At 34.7% G+C, this 22,954-nt stretch overlaps 3 protein-coding genes across 3 annotated transcripts; 2 read left to right on the forward strand and 1 right to left on the reverse strand.

Annotated features, from left to right (window-relative positions):
* Positions 1 to 137: 137 nt before the first annotated feature.
* On the reverse strand, positions 138 to 7,045 carry LOC130655639 (uncharacterized). The gene is made up of 7 exons (XM_057458412.1): positions 6,968 to 7,045; positions 3,129 to 6,457; positions 2,726 to 3,045; positions 788 to 2,442; positions 649 to 735; positions 409 to 459; positions 138 to 164 (listed from the first exon to the last, which is right to left on the reverse strand). Exons 1-7 carry the CDS (start codon positions 7,043 to 7,045, stop codon positions 138 to 140), a joined length of 5,547 nt encoding a protein of 1,848 aa, XP_057314395.1.
* On the forward strand, positions 6,162 to 12,068 carry LOC130655408 (uncharacterized). Its single transcript, XM_057458160.1, has 8 exons — positions 6,162 to 8,367; positions 8,478 to 8,520; positions 8,773 to 8,820; positions 8,899 to 9,063; positions 9,453 to 9,711; positions 10,165 to 10,203; positions 10,559 to 10,606; positions 11,052 to 12,068. Exons 1-5 carry the CDS (start codon positions 8,302 to 8,304, stop codon positions 9,551 to 9,553), a joined length of 423 nt encoding a protein of 140 aa, XP_057314143.1. The 5' UTR covers positions 6,162 to 8,301; the 3' UTR covers positions 9,554 to 9,711; positions 10,165 to 10,203; positions 10,559 to 10,606; positions 11,052 to 12,068.
* A 5,240-nt stretch (positions 12,069 to 17,308) lies between these two features.
* Positions 17,309 to 20,839, forward strand: LOC130654566 (uncharacterized). The gene has a single exon (XM_057457176.1). The coding sequence runs from the start codon at positions 19,616 to 19,618 to the stop codon at positions 20,666 to 20,668; it is 1,053 nt and encodes a 350-aa protein (XP_057313159.1). The 5' UTR covers positions 17,309 to 19,615; the 3' UTR covers positions 20,669 to 20,839.
* Positions 20,840 to 22,954: the final 2,115 nt, after the last annotated feature.

Consider the following 22,954-nt stretch of genomic DNA (forward strand, 5'->3'; position numbering starts at 1 on the left):
TGATGTACACCCGAAAGCAAAAAGGAAAACGGTCCTGCTTAAAACCCCCGCAGAATGCAAAGACATTCGATGTGTCTTTCAGAGACTGTAAATATTAATCTATGTATACTGCAAGCACGAGGCAAAAACAAAAAAGATCAAACTTCTACATGACTTACAGAATTCTATGAAAAAAGAAAAAAAGATGAAGAAAAAATGCTGTTTTTAAAATTTTCGCGTGGATTTATTTTCGCGAATGAGCCCTTTTCAAAATTTTCACGAGGATTAAATTTCGCGAATTGAGCTTCTTTAAACTTTTCGCGAGTACTTATTTCCGCAAATTTGGCCGAAATTCGCGAAAAATAATCCTCACGAAAATAATCCACTTAAGGTAGCATAAGAATTATTGATTTATTTAATTATTGATACTTTCACTTTTAAGCCAGATATAAATAAACAGCTAGCAGAATAGTCATAAACCTAAACATAAAAATAAATAATTTTAGCTAGCATAAGGAGCTCTTATATCTAGCTAACTGAATAACAACTTCAAAAGATTAGAAATAAGTTAGTCTAGCTAGTGTTGGATCCCGGGAAAAGAATTACGATCAGACGGAATATTAAGTTTTTCTCTCTCAAACATAAGGTTTTAACTATTACCTAGTTCACTACACACAAATATATCCAAAGTGAGGGAGGCTCTCCACCAGAGAGATCTGACGCACTCCCCCCTTGAACAAAAGTGTTCAACAAGTACTACGTTAAGATGCATAAAAACTAAAGAGTATATACAATGTCAGATTTGCGCCAGAATGCGTCGTATAAGAATGCAATTGTCTGCTGCAATCCTTCTGGGGCGTTCTGTTGCAGTGTCATCGGCTATAACTGTCATATCACTGTCCATAATTTTCATACTTTCTTGTTTCTCCTCGTAACTCACAGATTCAACGCTCTTTACCTCTAAGGGATACAATTTTTCAATTGGTCGCTTCATATAGTTAATGACTTTGGTATACGGCGTAAACACTTTAACTATAGCTGCACGCATGTTATTGTCCCTGCTCGTAATAAGGTACGTCACCTTTCCCATACGCCAATTGATGCACTTCTTATCAGAATGAATAATGACTATTTCTCCAAGCTCAACAGAACGACTGTGACTTGGTCCTTGTGCGTGAAGCTCTCTCAGATTGGTTATGTATTCGTTACTGAATCGATTCCAAAAATGCTCCTTTAAGGTCATTATGTACATCATTCGTTTTGAAAGTTTTGCCTTGCTATCAAGTTCGTCCGCATCTCCAGACTGAACACAAGGCCTACATATGTTGCGACCATGCATTATATGTGATGGAGTGAGCACCTCTTCGATGTCATCGTTATAGACGTATGTTAAAGGTCTACAGTTAAGAAAGCTTTCAACTTCGCATAGCACCGTTTGAAGTTCTTCATAAGATATACTACTTCGAAACAAGGCCTTTGTTAATGACCTTTTAACAGATTGAACCAAACGTTCCCAAAATCCGCCCCACCATGGGGCTGCTTCAACTATATATTTCCATTTTACGTTTAATTTAGATAACTCTTCACTTAACCTAAGTTCTTCGTTTTTAAAGCACGTTGCGTTGTCGGAAATCATTAACGTAGGTATGCCGCATCTGGCTATAAATCTTTTTAAAGTTCGTATAAACGACGAGGCTGACTGATCAGGTACTACATCCAGATGGACTGCACTAGTAACAGCGCAGGTAAATAGTGCAACATGTACCGGAAACATTGCACTTTGATCTTCGTTAAATATAGGTTTGACCATGAGTGGTCCCCAGTAATCCACTCCTGTAGATTGAAATGGATAGCTTGTAGAAACACGAAAGGGGGGTAAGTTGGCAGATTCTGTAGACTTGTAAGCCTTCCCAAACAACCTTTTACAGTAAACAAATTTGTTTACAATAGCATGTACATATTTTCGACATTGCAGAATCCAATATTTTTCTCGAATGCGACAAAGCGTGTGTTTCACACCTGCATGAAAGGTTTGTTGGTGGACTCTTCGTATAATTAACGTTGATAGGTACGAGTCACCAGGCAACAAGATGGGATATTTAGGGTCGTTAGGCAAGTTGGCATGCAGGAGTCGTCCTTTGCAGCGGATGATGTCATCTTTGTCAATAAAAAGCCCAAGAGTATTATTTAACTGATTTAAACGGCTTGTTAAGTCCTTTTGACATGTTTTAACCCACAAAAGTTCTGCATGTTCAAGATCTTCAGTTGACAACAAGGTTTGTTTCGATACGTTACCATTAATTCGAGATTTTAGACAATCAATAAATTTAATCACGTAAGCTGTAACGCGCAAAAGTTTGTGCATTGAGCTGAATCGTTCGACGTCAAATATTCGTAGTAGGTTTACAGATGTGGAGTTGACCAGCTCCTCGATAGGTAGAGTTCTTGAATTTAATATGCTACCTGAAAAATAGGGCTGTTGACCTTGGGGTCGAACCCCAACGTCCCCAGTCCGTTGTCTAAGGCTGGGCCGTTGATCTTGAAGATGATCCTCAAGGTCCACGGTCCGTTTGCAAATAAAAGGTCATTCATCAGATGAAACAGGCTTAGTAGAACAAACATTTTTTTACAGTGTCTAAGTTCTAGTGGGACAGTACAGAATGCAGGGTAAAAAATTTATTAGGAACACTGTTGGGCCGTTGATCCTTGACTGACTGCCCAGGATCAACGGTCCCGGGATTAACACTTGTAATTTTTATTTTATTATTATTTGGTTCTTCCGGCCATTGTAGTTGATCTTCATATATAAAACTAGGTCCGACAGTCCATGTTTGAAACCAATTGTTTTTATTCGCCTTGTTCACACCACGAGATGGTAAATCAGCAGGATTCAACTTTCCGGGACAAAATCTCCACATAGCTGGAGGCGTTAAATCCCTAATTTTTGTCACTCTGTTCTTAACAAATTGCTTACTAGAATTATTATTTCTAACCCAACATAGGGCATCAATTGAGTCGCTCCAACAAAATTTCAAAGCTACTGGAACGGCGCTACCTAACGACTGACTAATGCACGCAATTAAGAAAGAAAGAAGTAAACATGAGAGAAGCTCCAGTCTAGGGATAGACAGTTCATTGAGAGGGGATACTTTTGTTTTACTACACACAATGCCTCTAACGTTCCAATAATGTAGACAACAGCAGCGTATGATCTTTTACTTGCATCACAAAAGCCATGCAGGGTGATGTCTTTCAAATCACTTAAAGGATAGTTAGCGAAGTAATAACGTGGCAATCGATATTTCGACGAGATTGAAAATAACTGTATTAACGAATTCCATTCGTCCTTTAATTCCTCACTAACCTCAGTGTCCCAATCGTTTACGGTTGTGCATAACTTCTGGAAGAATACCTTAACCGGTACAGCGAGGGGCGAAACCAAACCGACTGGGTCGTAAATCGATGCGATGATTTTTAGGATGTTGCGTTTAGTTAGAAGGACGTCGGATTGAGCTAACTGTTTTTGTCTTGACAGGTCCATTTCCATTTCGTCATTGGCCGTATCCCATGTGATGCCCAAGATTTTTTCATCGGGAGGAGCTGGATCCTCAATTTCGAATTTGGAGATTTGCGATTGGAGAGTTGGACTGTTAGAAAGCCATTTTCGTAAGATTAAACCAGCTTCCTTAAGCCGTGCTTTTGCTTTTTGGTAAAATGTGAACACCTGATCGCTGGTATCTCCTCCGCCAATGCTGTCGTCGACATAAAGGTTTTCTAAGAAAGCTAGCACAAAGTCAGTGTCGGCACTTTGGTATTTCTCCAAGTGCTTTATAATTGATGCAGCTAAAAGGAACTGTGAAGCGTTCATTCCAAAGATTACACGAGTGTATCGGTATATCATGAGTTGAGGATTTTCTTTTGTTATATCGTCAAACCATAGGAAGCGTAAGAAGTCACGATCAGGTGTGTTGATCGCCACATTTAAAAATGCTTGTTTAATGTCGCTTGCTACCGCAACCTTGTAGGTCCTAAAACGGATAAGGATGTCCATAAGTAGAGGAAGAAGAGAAGGACCCTTTTCCAAGCAATCGTTGAGTGACGGAGAATTTGAAGAAGCATCGTAAACAATGCGCACCTTGGTTGTGGACTTATCTTCCTTTAAGACGTAATGATGGGGCAAGTAATGGACTTTACCTGGCGGAGGTGGCGGCTCTGTCACCTGCTCGATGATACCGTCACGTTTTTGCTGTTTAATGATGTCGTCGTATTGTTGCAGAAGCTCGGGCTTAGCCTTAAGTCGGCGGAAGACTGATGTTAACCGATTTCGGCTGTTTTGGAAATTGTCCGGTATCTGTTCATGATCTTGTTTCCATGGTAATGGGACGGAATATCTTTCTCCATCGAAATCAATTTTCTCGCTGAATTTACCTATGTTAAACGTAGTATCTACTTCATTTATGTCCTCGATTTGCCAAAATTTCTTTAGATTATCAGTTGACAGTTCGTGCCCGCCATGCAAAAGTAAAACGTGTGCAACGTTAACAGTCGAAGAAGATGCCCGCACATTTCCGTTAAGAGTCCAACCAAGGATAGTTTGAACAGCGGTAAGAGCGTTCTCGGTTTTTATAATTTGTCCTGTTACAAAGTTCCAATAATAATTTGCACCTATAAGAACGTCGATCTGTTTATTGTCAGAGGCGTTGTTGTCAGCAAGACAAATGTTTGGGAGAAGGGTTTGCGCTAAATCGACTCTTTGGTTAGATAGAGGTGAGCATATCATGTCCATAACATACGCTTCGATTACGGAATAATCGTTAGAATGGGCGTTTTTAATTTTAACCTTTACAACGTCTAATTTTCGAGGTTTTTCAGAGTTGTCGCCAAACACTTTTACGTTTAAAATCTCGCTGCGGATGATTTTTAATTTTAATCGTTGTTTTGCGTTACTTGTGATGAATGATTTTTGCGAACAGTTATCAAAGAGCACACAACCAGAAAAAACAACGGAATTTTCGTCAGTATTTAACAAGTGCGCATTTGCTGTTTGCAGCAGCGTACTGTCATGGCAACCAACGACGTTCACATTTGATAATGGATTTTGTTCATCATCCTGAGAATGCGGAACCTGTCCATCGTTGTTATTTTTGTTTCGCTCGCCTCCACCCTTAGGGTCACAAAGGGAGATATGATGTCTTCCCTTGCACTTAAAGCACGTGTTTTTAGAGTTGCAATTTCTAACGAGATGTCCGGACTTTAAACAATTAAAACATCTGTTTTTAGCACGAATGATTTGCTTCCTTGCTGTGACGTCTGTAACTACGGTACACCTGTTAGAATTATGGGAACCCTTACAATAAGAACAGGAGATAGAGTTGACTCGTCCATGCTGCTGTTTCCGAGGGTTTCTTTCAGCGTTATATTGCTGAGAAAAAAGAGTCAAAGAAGGGGATGTGGAAGCAAAACCTGTGTTAGGGTCCATCGCACAACAGCGCTCGCGCGCCATGAGTTCCTCTTTAAAGCAGTTCATTAAGTCGCCTATTTTCCATGTTCCCTGCTGCATTTTACGAGTAATATCAAGTTTAAAATCACCTGGTAGTTTATTCATTACAATAGAAATTAAGACTGGACAATACGCCTTGGATTCAACGTCAAGAGACTGAAGATTACGGGTATGCACTTCTATCAAATCAAAAATTGTGCGCAATTCTGTCGTATCACAACTTTTAGCAGGTGCGATATTGAGGAGCGCATCCATGTGAGCACTGATAATAGTTTGAGTATCGCCAAATCTTTCCTTTAGAATTTGTACAGCCACCTTGTAATTGTCAGTTGTAAGCGCCAATCCTTGAAGGCTCAAACTAGCGCTTCCTTCAAGCAGTCCTTTTAAGTAATTAAATCTCGAAATATCATCAAGCATTTCGTTTGAGTGTATAGCGCTCTCAAATCCGTCCCAAAATGACTGGAAGCTTAAAGGGTCGCCGCTAAACTTTTGCAAGGTTAATTTAGGAAGCTTCGCGGACTTAGAGAAAGAAGTGGCAGAATGAAAACTACGCGCTTCGTCAGCCGAAATAGTAGACACACTATCCAAATGAGTTCGCTTCAACCAAGATTGAATATTAATTATACCCTTCGTTACACTTCTTTGAAATTCGTAACAGTCCAAACTAGCGTTTTCCATTTCATGTTCTTCATCAATATTCGATAAAATTTTCTCATCCAGATCCTTAAGAATGTTCATCTTTTCGTTAAGAATTTTCTCATTTGTCAAAAGTTCTTGTTCTAAGTTATGAAATGTTTCTGTCGTTACGTTTTGCTGCAAAATAGCATGTGTTTCAGAAAGACATTTTTTAGCGACTACTCTGTGCATAACACGTGATCTTTTCCATGTTTTAATTTGTTCTTCCATCTTTGTGAAGGTTGTGAAAAAAAATTTCTTTGGTAAAAAATGTCCAAGTAAGAAAAGTAAAACCACGAATAACTAAGCACGTGTTTGTAAAATATAAATCAACAACAATAAACTTTGGTAAAATCTCCAATCAACAAGAATATTCTTCTGTTTAATTTTAATCACTAAAATTTCCTATATAATTATGAACTAGATTTTCTAAAAATTTCCCGGGTCTCGGCACCATTTGTTGGATCCCGGGAAAAGAATTACGATCAGACTGAATATTAAGTTTTTCTTTCTCAAACATAAGGTTTCAACTATTACCTAATTCACCACACAAATATATCCAAAGTGAGGGAGGCTCTCCACCAGAGAGATCTGACAGCTAGCATGCTAAAAGAGCTGGACTTAGCTATTCTTCTTCGAAATCTACGTTTAGCCCAAAATCCTAAAAAATCGTTTGTTTAAGATTTAAGCATGGCTAGAAAACGTGACAATATCTTATGTTAACATGCCAAACATATAAAAAGCACAATACAAAGTTTTTTGAATACTAAAAGGTCAAAACGACCAACAAATCTTCAAAATGGCCACCATTACATTAGATCCTCCACCAACCACGCTGTCAACGCTAGAACTTTGAAGCGTACGGGGGTTCATAATTAAAATGGCGTTCATATTTCATGTTTTGTTTTTGATAACACGCTTTTTTTAAAAAAAAAATGTTAACCATGTAAACTATTCTTTTTAATTAATGAATAAAAACAAATAGCATAATAACAGATAATAAAATGAGATGTTTCACACCCCCGGTTTCTCAAGGACTTAGCGAAATCAAAGAAACCACCGCTACCAGTTTGCGTGACTGACAGACAGCAAACACACAGACGTCATTTCATTAAAGCAGAGGTTTCTCGCCAAAAGACTACTTGCTTTTGTCTCCCTAAAACACTAGAATCAGTCGAAGTCGCGAAAAAATGCTTAATAATCAGTTTTTATTCAGTTGTAATTTTTTGACGATTGTTCTTCGTTTTTGGTTTTTAAAAAATAACTTTACAGGATATGGGGAGGGGGCAATGGAAAAAACTATGATGCAACCATTTTAATCAGAAGAAAGACGAATATCGTATCATCGTTAAAGAGGCGCGTTAATTGGAGTTAACGCCCAAAATGGGCGCACTTCTTTTGACTCAAATTAGCTCGCGGGTGTTAACACGAGTTAACGCGAACATACATTTGTATTTATAATGAGAATATTTTGCTGTGCAAAAACTTCTACAAAAAAAATTTAAAATGGCGGAGAAAAAAAGATTAATCATTATAGTTATTGTAGAAGATGGTGATATTACCCTTTTTTAATAAAAATTACGGACCGATAATATAGGTTTTATTTCTTGCTTTTGTCTCTTTTAATTTCTCTTATAAAAAGACATAGCAAAAAGTCGCCCCCTCGAAAGTATTAAACATATTTCGAATTCAATCAGCGTTAATTTTTACTTGTAAAAGAAATGACCCGCGCTAAATACTCAAATAACTAATTCTGAGATCAGGAAAAAGCGCGGAAAAGTTAACGCGCATTTAGTGAGTTTTCTTACGTACTTTCAATTTCCGCACGTAATGCAAAATCCTTTTCTCTAGTCCTGTTTATTCGCTTGTCGGAGCAGAGAAAACAAAAGACAAAGCATATTAGTGTCTGTTTTTTTTTAGTTTCTAAAGTTCTTCGAAACCACTTACTTGTATAAATTAATTTTTTTGCGTATATATAACGTAAAACAAGCTAAGCAGTTAGTGCAGAAATTAATATTGCGGTAAACTGTGTTTGTAGTGAAGAACAGTTTTGAGTTGTTCGTTACTTTATGTACAACATAGTTAAAATAATATTTTTGTTTGTTTACGAATTTATACTCGCGTAAAACATCAACCGTAATTGTATCATGTATAAACTAATCTCGTTCGTCGTTCTAATAAATACGATGGTATGTTGGGGTAGAAGTCTACAGGTGAGAAAAATTAAATTTGCAAGAACACCTTCTCTTAAAAGATACTATAAATTTTTATTGTGCTATATTTTGCGTCGAGTTAAGAACATGCGCCCTTTTTTATACAATAGATTGTTCAAGTGGCAAGAGAAAAGGCTTTTGAAAAGGTTCAAGGTAAGGAGAGTAACATTTTGTGCTACATGGATCTGTCATCACTAACAAATTGAGTTAGTAAAAAGTTAAATTTGGGAATGTTATTTTTATGTCTTGGTGTTTAAAAGTAAAAGATTTACCTATGCAGATTCGAATATATCAGCATGTTCTTATCTCAGGATATTCTATTAGTCAACCAGCAAACGAAAATATTTACTGTCCTTGGATAATTACCTATCGCTTTTTACTATATCATTGTTTTCCTCTTTTTAGGGATTCCACTAAAATGTCAAAAAGAATTATTTTTGAAGAAGTTAAAAGGTAAAGGACTAAACCATATTTGACATTGATATCTGTAAAGCAAATCATTTTTGTTGAAATAATACTTTTACGTTTCAGGAAGTTCTGGGGAAGCATTGAATATTAATGAGATTAAAAGATGTAAAAGATTTTATCCACAATGCAACGGAAAATACACTACAATACGTAGCACGTATGGGTTTGATCCAAAAACCAAAACTGTTTCAATAGTATGGGGCGTAGCAATGAGTGAGAAAAGTCAAGGTAATTTAAATAAAACGGTGTAAATGTATAGTGTAGGAAAATTAGAATAAATGGATATAACTAATTGACTTGATGACGTCAATACCTGCAAGTCCAACACCTCTAATTTTGATGTCAATTATTATTCCTTTCATAGTATCAAAATTAATCTGCAATTCGTAACTACTCTGCTTTGAAAATATGAATTTACACTGTTACCTATTTGAATGTTTTGTAACTCAATGGCGCCATCGTTGGATGTATTTTCTCTTGATTACGTGATTATTTTTATTTTTTATTAAGGAAACCCACTGCTAAGATAAGCAAAAAATCCAGCAGTGCTGTCCTTCACTTGGTCATATTTTCTTATTATTTCTTAGGTGATCCATATGAATTTGTTTTATTTTTAGGATGTTGGGGATACATTCTAAACATTAAAAATACGAAGGGGTCGAAATCAAAATATCTTAATTTGGACACTGAGGCAAGTCCTTATTTCATTTCTACCTAAACAAAAAATTTTCATTTTTAAAGTTATTAATGCATGATTTCTTTCATAGAATCACACGTTTCAAGATGAAATACCTGCCATGTTTGGAATGTCGTATAACATTACCGCGATTTCATTACCTGATGGGAAACACGTATCAGTCGTTGAGACAATCCCAGGTAAAACTGTTGAAAACAAATATGATAAGTGCTTTTTCTGCATACTTCTGCACAATAAACATGATTTATGAGGCTCCTAAGACTGATAATTACTTTTTTCCTGGCCTGGTTCAAGCGCAGTTTTCGACGTCCGTAAAAGAGTCCAAAAATTTAGTTCTTTTTCGGATTCTGCACTACAATACAATCGGCTTATCGGACATGTGCATGTGCATTTTTTAGAAAAAATGTTTCACGTTGTGTCACATCAGTCTTCTTCGACAGTTAGGATGTGGATATGTACAGTCCAACAGATATTTGTGTCATATTGTTAGAAAGATGTGAAAAGAAGAAGGGACACTCTATCTTTATTCAGAAATTGTTATTCGAAAAATTCCAAAAGATTTTCCAACATTTCAGAAACTTTTATTTTTACATATTTTCTTACTAATTTAGTTGTGAATAATTTTATTTTAGATAAATGTGAGGTTGAACTCCTTGACAAAGCCTTAAAACGTAAGCATATGAAATGTTTGACTGTTGATGGATTTCTTTCCATTACAATAATGTTTTTAAAACATTTGTGCTCTTTCTTGACGACAACAACTTCACAGATAGAAAAAAAAAACTCATTTATAGATATATAAAGGTTTTTTACATTAGGACAGTGAGAGGTAGACGAAGTTGATCTTTGTTATCGTTTTCATATAAAAGGATTACAAATGTTTTAGTAAACAAAGTATCCTGTTTTTTAACATAATATGGCCCATTTAAGAGGTGGTGCTTATGAAGTCCCGTTGTTAATTTAGACAAACCTAATACTGCATATTTTGTGAAGAGTTTCTAATCATGTATCTTTTTACACCACTAGTATACTTAACTGGGCAGATTCACATGAGAAAGGATAACCTATCATGGGGTATGTATTTTTTATATTTCGACGTCTTTTTTGACATATGATCTTACAAATAATTTTTTTTAATTCAAACTTTTATTAACCATCTTGCATACTAACTACCAATAAGTCCTAAAAACGAATAAAGTTTCTATAGCTCTATACTAATAAAAACTATACCAATAAAAACCATACTAACAAAACATAAACTCAATTCATATGTTGTTTCCAGGTTGTCCTATTTTCTGGTTATTTTTATGTTTACTAGTGGAATATAATGCACACTAATTTATAAATACTACATCGTTATCGTAGACATGAAAACCTAATTTGTCGTCGCGTCTTCAAAAAATTGAAGTTTGCATTATAAACTGCTTTTTTAACTCAAGAGACTTAAAATTTATAAAGGTATTTGCTTCTGGTTTCTTTTTGTTTTGAATTTAAATAAGTGTATGATTTACTTTATTAGCGATCAAGAAGTACTGCAGGGACTAACGTAACATGCTTGATGACTACGGATGGTGACATACAACCCATGCTGGAATTCTTCAGCCCGAATGTTAATTAACTGTTAGATTATATGATTTGTATTCTTTATTACAATAACCCTTAAACAATTAAGTACACCTATTGTCGCTTTTTTAAATGGCTAGAGTACCTGCCTTATCTTCCATAAGCTAAACGCATGAGCATTTACTTTTAGATATCGAAATAGAGGCTTATATAGAAAAAAAATTAAATTTACTATCTGTCAATGCTCAACTTGGTCCATGTGGGTTGTTTTGAGGTTTTCGGCAAATCTAAGGGTTAAATTGATTAGATAGACATTGCTTGAATGTAGCGTTTAATTAGATTGTAAATATATTGCTTAAGTAAATATTACCTAAAGGGAACATATCCCTAAAAATATATATCATTGTCAAATTTTTTTTTCCGGTATGTTGTATTATTTTCACGATAGCATGCTAGCCTTCAACTTTACGTAACACTTTTTCTCTATTATAAATGTTTTAGGAATTAGTTGATTTAATGGAATGAAAACATAAAAACATCTAACATCCTAAGTTGACAGTATGTTATAACAAAAAATCTATATTATTTTAACACACAATTTTGAAAGAAAGGGTTAAAGGCAGCTCAAGGTTTCTTGCTTTTCAAGGTGTACAAAGTGAATTCCTAATAAAACTGATAGCCTTGTGGTAGAGCGTTCGCTTCCAGTGCGGGAGGTCTTGGGTTCAAACCCCGGCTGAGTCATGCCAGAGACTATAAAAGTGTGAATCTATCCTTTCTGCTTAGCGCTCAGCATGAGAATAGGATTGATATCTTAGGCGGTTGTCTAGTTGAGCGATTGCTGTGCTTCCACGACTTTCGTAGCTCAAATGGGAGCTTTAAATGCGCTAGGACCCCCTTCGCAGGACCCTCGTTGATAGCAGTACCAATAGGAACTGAAGAGGCTATCCTGAGAAAATAATAGTACTAATGATAATAATAATAATTATGATTATAATAACAGTAATTGATGACTACATCGAGAATAAACGCTTTATTATACCTTTCACTGTCAAATAACAAAAATGCGGAAAAGAGAGCCTTTGATAACTTGGTATAACTTCCAGCCCAAGAATTGACGAACTTTTGTTGGACCTAAAACTTTTGTAAAATGTCAAAGAAGTAATTAGTAGGGGTCAGGATATAACTACTGTATCTTTACATTCGTGACATCGTGTGGTGCATGCCTTATTGAGTGTACCATTACAGAGTGTCTTTATGCTATAAGACTATATTGCTAAAATACAAAATAAGCGAACATCTTCAAACGTTCTTTGTGTGTCTGAACAGCGCTCAAAAAAGTAAAACGATTTGTGATGATTTTTTACACCCTTATTTCCTGTCTTTGTACTAATACAGTGTGTTTTGTGACGAACGTCTTACTAAATAATCTGTCAAAATACATTGAGATGTGTCAATTGAATTTTACGTAAATAACAAAATATAATTCTCTTTGTTAGAATGACTGCACAGCGTCTACACAAACTACTTTAATACTATGGAATCTTTTTGATGCAGTTCAACGACTTCCAATTTCTACACCTTTAGTCAGAAAGTAACAAGATATCAATTAAAATGACATTTTAATTGATATCCAAATGGATGCAAAATACGACAAAAAATTGTGATACATTCCTAGTGAAATTAATCTGATTCTAAATTTGTGAAAGAAATATGTCTTGTGTGGTACAACATGTAAACAGAAATGCGAATGTTATTATATTTTTAAGTGTGTCCCTCATCTATGTATTCCTTCCTTCTGTGAATTTGACTTTTCATGCTCCTAACACAAAGCTTTATATTTTATCAATGGGAAGGAGTATACCATTCTGCGTGTTTTGGCTCAAGAGCTTGTTACTTTTAGACATCTTCTCAAAAAAATTTTAAATATGTTTTTCGTAGATTTTGGATCTGATCACTCTCGTGTAGCAATTGACAAAAAACATGTAATTCAGTAGTAGGCCTTTTTTATCTACAAACTTTGATATCTCAGCAAAATGCGACTATTTTGAAGCGGTTATCATTGTTCAGAGACGGATGTAGCATATAAAAAATGGACAGAATACCTAGGGTATTGTAGGAATTTGAAGCCATAAAAAAAAAGGGTATAGGGCTTTGGCCCCAATTTTTCTATAATAAGCTCAGAAGCTTTTCTGTTCCGCGGAACATTTTCTTGAAGTGGAAAACAGCCTTTAAAAGGACATTTTACCCAGAACATGCTCATAGAAGTCTGTTACAAAATTCCAGTTTTTACGTTCAGCCTTGAATGTTGAGTTAATTTATTTATCTCTTTAATAATAGCCGTATTCCATCTATCTGTCTGTCCGCGAAAGAGGCGTCCTGTTACGGAAACACGAAATGCGATATATAACGGACGGGCGACCCCGTGGATTTTTCCACGGGGTCGCCCGCAATCTTCTTTGCAATCTTAACTCCAATCAGGTCGTAAAAATGGGCAAATTATTATTCAATATATGAATTTTACGAGAAACCGGCGTTACACTACTTTCGATAAACTATACTATGAAAAGAGAAAAATGTGTAGTTTAAACTGCTTCCGTGCCTATAACAGATACGCGAAATAATTTTATAAAAGTTGCGCAAAATAATCACGTTGGCTAATTCCCGTTGATTGTTCCACGGGTTAACGACTAGTCTACATTATAACACCCGTATACGTCTGTTCGTCCGTCTTTCTGTCACGCAAAATGGTAGCTTAGCTGCGCAAGTAGCGAGACGCACGCAATGCAATAAAAAAAGGACCGGCGAAGCCGTGGATTTTTCCACGGGCTAATTATATTTCAGTATTTTTACACAATTGCGAAACTGGTTGTTATATTCAGAAACAGTATTAAATCTTTCTCTATATTGTAAAGGCCACGCGTCGATGATCACACTGTTTTATACTAAACTAATTAATGTTTGATTTATTAAATTTGGCGCCATCTTATGGCAACAAACATGATAATACGTTCAAAGTTGGAAGCATGTTGTTAAAAAACAAACCAAATTACGAAACAAATAATATTATTATTGTCTGTGACAGATGTTTATAAAGTTCCAAGAAGTATTAACGAAGGTTATAAAATGCTGGCACTACAATTATATGTAAAATATTCTTGGTTATCTTGAGTTAAAGGTTTCATAAAGGTGTCATAAAAACTTTGTGAAAATGTTGCTTAAAATTTATTTTGTGGCTGCCACAGAAAAGGTTTTTTGTTTCTTTTACGGAACCACAAATCAATCACCTTTTAGTAAAATTTAATGAAGTGTCAAAAAAACGTTATATAGAAAAGAAGGGACCATTGCAATTTTAAGATATGTAAGCCATGAAACTATTAAGTAATAACCTGGATTGGCTTAAAGATAATAAAATTATACATTATAATTCTAGCTACAACTCATTTTTATAAATGCAAGTCATGGTGCAAAGTGTCTTGCGTTGATTGGAGAATATAAAAAACTTTCCTATATTATATCTATAGCCATTTTTTATCCAGTTTAAAAAAGTATATAATCCACACAATGTTTTCCCTGTTAATCTGTGACTGGAGAGTGACAACATTCCTCTGAATTTGTTAGTTAATACTCTTCAAATTCGTTAATGCCAAACTCAGCCTTACCTATATAATCACCAAGTGCTTTTTGTCCGAATTATGTTGTTGTTAATATCCCAAAGGTGAGAACAGTGTACTGATGTTCAAAATTTTTGACAGTTGTAGTACAGCAAATATAATTTAAGATATTGTCATTCTTATCGAAATCTTTAGAACATATGTAATTATTATTATTATTACTAGTCAATAAGCCTGCGGAGCCACCACTCAGACCACGTTTACACGCAGGCGGGATGAAATCTAATCCTGGAATGAAACTCATCCCTCAGAAACGCAAAAGTATGGTCCTGAGACAAGAAGTTTAATATTGTTGATTACATTTATATCCACAAGTTTAACTATAGCATCTCTTCTGTTACAGTTGCATATAGTAGATATAGTAGATATAGCGATGAAATAAAATAAAAATTGAAGGTATATAAATTAACGAAAAAAGTTAAAAACAAACTCTTTATATTTGTTGTGTTTTTTTTTGTTTTTTTTTGCTTTGTCGGTCATCACGGAAAGAAAGAACGAAAAGTTTTAATGGCTCCTGTATGTAAAATCATGTTTAAAGAGTGAGATGGTGAAATCTCCACGTACACAGAAAAAAAATTTTCATCCCGAAATGAAACTACGTTTTTTTCTGAATTTTCTTCGAATAATTTCATAATTTGAATTATTCAAAACTCGCCCCGGGATGAAGAAGAGATGTAAACAAAAAAAGTTTCATCCCGGGATGAAATTTCACCCCGGCTACATGCAAACGTAGTCTTGAGTGTTTACATGCATTTTTGTCTTCATCTTATCCCTGGTAAGCTTATTACTTGTTATTATGATCAAACGTTGTTTAATAGAGACAGTGGTGAACTGGTCCTGGGATGAGATTTCACGTGTAAACGGCCACTCATAGACAGAAAAAGAATGGAAAAGATCTGTATTTGAATTTTGATGACATCAGCTGCGACCTGTCGATATACAAAATCTTTTAGAGAAACTTGATTACCCGTTGCGTCTATTATGCAGAGCTTAAAACGCTTATGAAAAAATTTTACAGGATCATTTCCTTTGACTAACAATGTAAAATATAGGTTATAGAAATTTTGGTGAGTCGCTAAAGCGTATTCAAAACATTTTTTACAAATTTATAACCTTTGCTGACGTTTTTTAGAAATTGTATGTAAGCAGTGGTGATATATCAACTTGTTCTGTACAAATTGTGGATCCACGTCGTGGAACTAGCACAACTTTATAATGATTAAAGAATTGTTGTTAACGAGTGATAAGATAATAAAGGAATTTATTTAAAGCGAGAAATTTAGAGTAAAAAACATGAAATGAATGCAACTGATAAAAGTTGCTTGTCTATTTCACACTATTAATTACAAAGTGATTAGCCTTTGATTTCTGAATTCAAGCCTCCCCTGGATAAGGAGATCCTTAATAAGTTTATCGATACCATCGATACTGAGAGATCGTTATTTCATTTTTTATCAGGTAGCTGTAGAATATAACAAAAAAATTATTTTGTCAAAAATCTTTTCTATCCTAAAAAACTATTTTAATGAGTGTAAGAGAGTGCTTCTCATCTTATGGTTTTTACTTATTTGAAGATATTATTATTTGAGCAAGCAATTATATTTCTGTCTAAATATTTAAACACATCAGGAAAAGACATCAACGGGCATGAATCTTTCTATAAATTAAAATGTAGAGATGGAAGTAATGTTATGTGCAACACTGTTCAAACTTTGTTTACAGTTTTGTAATTTTTATAAAAAGTTTTCTACTTGCTTAGCCGGGTGGGTGAGTTAGATGACTTTAACACAGTTTAGTATAGAATCACCTTACGTCGATTTCTAACTTTTTTCTTTAAACGATGAACCTTCAATACGAAACGTAGATTTTTTTCATCTGATTGTATTTTATTAGACAGATATTTCGTTGTAGCTAATATTGGCGTGAATATTTTTTTCAAAAAACTTTCCTTTGTTCAATACACACCTTGTCTTCTTTCTTTAACTTTTAAATTCATTCATCTCTTTCTTATTTCTAAAACTTATATTGGTCTTTGCAAGTTGGAGAGAGTCCAGCAGACTTTTTTAATCATCAGGTATAGTCTAATACCACTCACAGTTACGAAGTGAGAGAATATACAGGTCTGCGCCAATACATAATTCGAGCTAAAAGCGACAGCTCATGTTCGTTGAAAAAATAAGACGTGCTTCAAAGGTGGTTTGAAATGTATGCATTACGCACCTAAATCGACTCAAGTCGGATGTATCCTTTAAAAAATAAAATAAAAACAAATTTTAAAGAACACTTGTTTTGTAAGTAAACAGATGTCACCCTCTCATCCTTTTAAATTATTATCAATAAACACGGTTACAGCTGACCACACTGCTGTGTTGGTGAAAACAATTTTTTTGTCAGATTTTTTCTTCGCTGTTTAATACACCTTTTTTATTTCGTTGAAAGAAGTTTATTTTTGTATTTATTGTTTGATTTCTTGAAACAAAAAATCTAATATTTGTCGCATTTATTAAAAGGTGTAGGCTTGAAATAGACAGTATTCAAGTTTAATTTTATGCAGGTGAGTAATGTGGTACCATTTCCATGTTAATGAAGTTACATAAAGTTTTGAGTAGTTTTATACCAAACTGTATTAAAATAATGTCTCTTTCACGATATGTTATTTCTGTGATAATATTAATATATATTGTCTTTTCATAACTTGTTTTTAATTTTAATTTAATTGAAATGTACACACGAAACAAACATGCAGGAGAAGGAGAGAGAAAATATAATTATTGATGAAAATGCCAGGAACGAAATTTAAAATTAACAGAGATAAATTATTGATGGTTGGGAAAAAGAAGATTGTTTGGAATAAATTTACTCTGCGTAGATGATGAACTCTAAAGAGATATTATAGAATTCTCCCACGGGAAGAAAACTGATTCTAATCGATTTTTCTGGTGTGACATTTCTTATTACTCCCAAGTTTAAGTCTTTCAATAAAATTTTCTTTTGAAAGTAATTTTGTAATAGTTCTTTCTTTCCAGGCGCAAGTTCGAGATCAGTCTTATTAGGACCGCTTTGCCCGCTGAATCACCCACTGCTTGACCTAATCTCTTCTTTCTTCTGGATTTACTTTTGACACGATTACAAGTTTGAAAACAGTAGCAGCAAATTCTCATCGTTGTGTTCATATAAAAAAGGTAATTAAAGTAAAATTTGATGAACTATATATAATAACAACAGTTCGTGCGATGAAAAGAGCAGGTGGTTTATATATCATATATCATATAAAATTTGTTTGTGTAAGAGCGGCTAGAGTTAGCCGTCCTTATTCATTTCTTAGATAAACAAATTTCTTGTCGAAACAAGGAAGGAAGGAAGGTGAAGAAAACAGCAACACATTCTCTCCTACGTAGATATTATTTACTTTCTAATGGCTTCCCACTCCATCCCTGTTTATTTCTATCAGCATTTCGATGATTTAACGTGCGGCCTTTGCAATATAATATGTTTAAGATCTCTGCACATATAAAATAAAGGAACAGAGATTGGAAATTAAAATGCTTTTGGAAGTGAATATTTAACTAGTCAAAAAAATAGAAGAAGTGTTCAGACGATCAAAAGGAGTATAAATTTACATTAATCACTTGTTCGGAACGCGCTCCTTTTTTCCGTATTGTATACGGTACCGAGAATTCGGAAAAGGTTGATACAAATACGATTTAGGTCAGAAAAGAAAATATGAATACGCTTTTAGTTTCTCATTACAACGTAGCAAGTTATACGAGTTAAAAGCACTGCATGTTGGTACAGAAAAAAGTAAACGAAAACCACTATTATCTAGCTGTTTTCCATCGCTAAAAATATCAGAGAATCAAATGTTTAAAGGATTACTTCATGTAAGTTACATAACATTTACAAGATTTTTAGGTCTGGTGACTTCTTTCGTGGCACAGCAACAACCATAAGTAACCAATATTTCAGCCTTAAAATGCGTCATGTTAGAACCAGTTAAGTGAGAACTCACAAAAAGTCTCTTTCTTATTTCTCGCACACGATTCAACCGAATGAAAGATATTCACACACTTTACAAACAGTACTACAATTCGCCGAAGAAGGGTTGAAAAAGCCAATATAGTTATTAGGGTTAGAGCGGCTACCCCTTGAAATAGAAGTGTGCGAGGGAAAGTTTTTCTCTGACATGATTTGTTTTCAAAAAAAATAGAAAAGTAAAGTTTGATGATCAAGCGCCATTTTTTATTAAGTTTTTAAATACGACAGCTTTTAGGACATGTCTTAATGCTGTACGGTTGTCATAGCATCTAAGTTGCGATTTTGGAACTTCTAACGAACGTTCGTTTTCGCATGTAATTGTAACAATCGCAAAGATATCAGCCAAACAAATGGTGTTTTCCTTCAGACACCACCTTAAATGTGCCTCTTCTCCAATGTCAAACATTTTACAATCTGTATCCTTTTTTTGTCTTACTATTTAAAATAAGTTATCTTAATATTCTAACTCTTTAAAATGTTAAAAAGCGATGTTTAAAATCAGAATATGAATGCTTGCTTGTCTTCTGTCAGTTGATATAAAAACGTCTTTCACTTTTTGGCAGACTTGTCATAGTGAGGTAACACGTAATATAGATATATTTCGTAATAAACTGATACACCCATAAATAGCAGCATGAAATGACATGTCAAACGTTATGTCAATAAAAAAAGTATGTCAGTTGTTGACATATCTTAAGTGCTTAGTTGTTAGTTTATTCCTCTTTCGTCAAAATGACACAGATTTTTTGTGTGTGTGGGAAGACATTATTTAATCATGTTTTGAAAATAGTTAAGCATTACATATTTAGAAAAAATGCAAGAAGAAATACTCTCTACATTCAGCAAAACGTCCATCTCATTGATGGCAGAACCTGAACCATTTACACCAAGTGATCTCTCACCTGAACCAGAACCAGATTTTGAAATAGCAAAAGAAGTATGGGGAGATGCATGGCCAGTACACTTTTATTTATTTGGCGCGATATTTTCGCTACTGCTGTTATATAACATAAACAGTTTACTTGGATTGTATTTTAAAACAGCAAGAACAATACGAAGAAGAAATGTGTTTATAGCAATTAACTGGTTGCTTTTGTGGTTTAACTTTAGTTCAGCAACCCATCTTCTTATCGATCCTTATGAATCGAATGAGTATTTCAATTCCAACCTAGTTCGAAAATCATTCTTTATTATACATGGACTACGAATGCCTTGCTTAACAGCCTCGTTTTCGTTAGTGTTTATTTCATTATTGGAAACAACCAAACTAAACTTGTACTCACCTCGACTACAAGACAGACGATACATATCAACACTTATAGCTATCCATTTTATCACGTCGTTAACAATCCATTTATATTTGGTTTTTGAACCAAGTAAATTTCGTATTTTGATCATATGTAACGTTTATTTTATATTATTTGGGACCATCTTAGCAGTACTATCAGCGTACGCATGTTATCGAATCATTATGTACATACGAACGTCGAATACAAACTTACGCGACATGATAACTCCTAGTACAAGCAGAATGGCTATGCTTGACATGGAGTCGGACTTACGCAAGTCAAGAACGAGCATTCAAAAACTTTTAGATTACGATCCTTCGATGTCAATATTTGCTGACAAATCATTGGAAAGACTGTTAATCTTGATAACAATAATATCAGGAAGTGGATTGGTGTTATTTAGTGCGGTTGTTTACTCCTTAAGATTGCTATTGGACAATCAGGGAGACGGATTACTACCTTGGCCTTGGTATATATATCAAACAACTGCACGATGTGCTGAAGCTATGATGGTGTTTGCAATGTCAAAAATTTCACGTAGGTCAATACTACCGCATTGTAAACAAGGGATTGTGTAAGCAAAGAAGGTGCAGAGTATAAAGCAGTAGATATATGTTTGTTAAAGTTAAATTATTAGAAAGATATATATTATATGTTACCATCTATTTGACTCGGTTATATAGGTAGTAACATAAATCTTGTGTAATACAAAGTTTGTGTCTTTTTTAGAAGTTATAGAAGTTGTTCTATATCTTTTTGTTCTATATCTTTTTTATATTATTTTGCACTTTAAGCGTAATAGGTAATGTCGATACCGGATTTGATTTATAATGTATTATTGTTGCTGACGCAAGCATGACCAATTTTGTTACCTTTATGGAATCCCATTCTAACATTTTAGAGGGTTTTATTAGCACATTCTGAATACGCCAACGCATCTGTACCTGCAACAGACTGCGAAATTAGCCCTCATAGTCACAACTAATCTGCGGAATATCATGGTGCAATCTACTGACCGCTAATCGGCTTGTGTGGCAAGCAAGCAAAATGGAACAATGCTACACGTACCTCTAGCGGTAATTTAATGTAGTTACAATCGGAGTGGATGAAGAGCCAGCCTTTAGGGTAGAATTAAAACTTCCTGTTTCTTACTTACTTTACATACAATATTTTAACCGACCACACACCGGTTTATCAAAAGTAATGCGTTACCATTTCGCCTAAATCTTGTCCACAGTACAGTAAAAGTAACTCAATTTTAGATTTTGTATAAGAATGGAAATTGTGTGCTGCATATGAAGTGATAGAAGTAAAAATCTGTCAGATTTCCTGATTATTTGGTTTCCTAAGCAACAACGTCGTTATTCAAGGTACTAACGTTTTAAATTTTCTTTTATTTGTTAAATTTCGGGGATTTTTTCTTGTTTCTTGACGTGCCCTTAGAATCCACATCAAAGTATAACTCAGTAATTAATAATTTCTCTAATACAGTGAAATTTTCCACGGTCCATCTGGCTGCTGGATACAATATGTGAAACGGCATATTACGTTAAAAGATGAATTTATGGCAACAGAAATGCTCCGACGCAGCAGATTGACTAATTAGGGTGGCAATGTGAAGTGTTTCTTCTGAGGGTATCCATTCTTAAAGAAACTAACCAATATAAGGATAGATTCAGCCATATTGAGTGGCTAAACAAGAACTTTACACTATATTATCACGGAAAAGTGTATGTCGACGCGCGAAAAACCTAGTACAGAAACGTGTTTGTAGGAAAATATTTATTATTTTCTTTGAAGGATTAATGGACTATAGATCCATTCATAAACAGGAACACACGTCGTAGGCTTAAATCGAGCTGCAAACCTGCGGCTTTTTATATACTAATAACACGGCGGCTGTGTCAAAGCTTGACCTTGATAATGATCTCAACTACGTGTTGCGTAATATGTAACATTGCTTTCATGATTTGTGGCTGCAAGAAAAGCCTAGATGTTGGTACAGCTGTGTACAGACGGACGGATGAAGAAACAAACAACTTCCCTTGGAAACGCAATTAGCACATAATATAGTTGTGCGCAACCATTTTAAACAAAAATGGTATATATTACGAGTTTCCGTGGCACGACCTTTTTTCCTTCGTCAAATAGACAGAATACAGCTATTACAACTACTTTAATTCTTCGAATAAACGCCCGGGCGTTTAACAGAGGGGGCGTTTATTAGCGTTTTTACACTTCGTCTCTCTCGCAGTTTTTAAGGATACCTATAGTTGATAATATATAATTCACAACAGAAAATAAGAGATATTCACATGTTTTAGAGAATGAACTTCAAAAGCGAAAAACTAAATTTCCAACCTCTTTTAACCTTAGGAAAAAGGGTGTTTATAGAATATTTCCTTATTTTAACGATGTATCAATATGAGACATAGTGTTTAGTTGTATTTATGAAATTTCTATATTATAATAGCACCATTAAAATTGTCTTTTAATTAAAAGAGCAAAACAATAACAATTATTGATTTTTTCATATACTTTTACTATCGCCTCGAATAAACGGTCCCTTAAGAGGGAGGGGCGTCTATTCGAGGGGGGAGGGCGTCTTATTGCGGAGGCGTTTATTTAAAAAATGACTGAGAAAGGGGCGTCCATTCGATTAGGGCATTTAATAGAAGGGGGCGTTTATTCGAACCATTATGGTATTTCGTGTATATACAGTAACTTTTATATTGGTCGCCTGTTCTAACGTTTTTAATTCAGAAATCTAGTAAAAGCCTTATAGTTAACCTGCCGATGACATCAAAAAATGAAAGTTTGTGCAAAGTCTTATACAATAGGTATTATGTTACACCATTACCAAG

Source organism: Hydractinia symbiolongicarpus, chromosome 8 (assembly GCF_029227915.1).
Source record: "Hydractinia symbiolongicarpus strain clone_291-10 chromosome 8, HSymV2.1, whole genome shotgun sequence".
NCBI classification, from domain to species: Eukaryota; Metazoa; Cnidaria; class Hydrozoa; order Anthoathecata; family Hydractiniidae; genus Hydractinia; species Hydractinia symbiolongicarpus.

What these genes read in the sequence shown, in the direction of transcription:
- LOC130655639 (XM_057458412.1), bottom strand. Translation starts at nt 7,045, where the DNA reads ATGAACGCCATTTTAATTATGAACCCCCGTACGCTTCAAAGTTCTAGC. An exon ending in TGGTTGGTGGAGGATCTAAT is followed by an intron (nt 6,458 to 6,967) that starts GTAATGGTGGCC and finishes ACACGTGCTTAG; the next exon opens with TTATTCGTGGTTTTACTTTT. An exon ending in TTCTTATACGACGCATTCTG is followed by an intron (nt 736 to 787) that starts GCGCAAATCTGA and finishes ATCTTAACGTAG; the next exon opens with TACTTGTTGAACACTTTTGT.
- LOC130655408 (XM_057458160.1), top strand. Translation starts at nt 8,302, where the DNA reads ATGTATAAACTAATCTCGTTCGTCGTTCTAATAAATACGATGGTATGT. An exon ending in GGCTTTTGAAAAGGTTCAAG is followed by an intron (nt 8,521 to 8,772) that starts GTAAGGAGAGTA and finishes TCCTCTTTTTAG; the next exon opens with GGATTCCACTAAAATGTCAA. An exon ending in ATTTTTGAAGAAGTTAAAAG is followed by an intron (nt 8,821 to 8,898) that starts GTAAAGGACTAA and finishes TTTACGTTTCAG; the next exon opens with GAAGTTCTGGGGAAGCATTG.
- LOC130654566 (XM_057457176.1), top strand. Translation starts at nt 19,616, where the DNA reads ATGCAAGAAGAAATACTCTCTACATTCAGCAAAACGTCCATCTCATTG.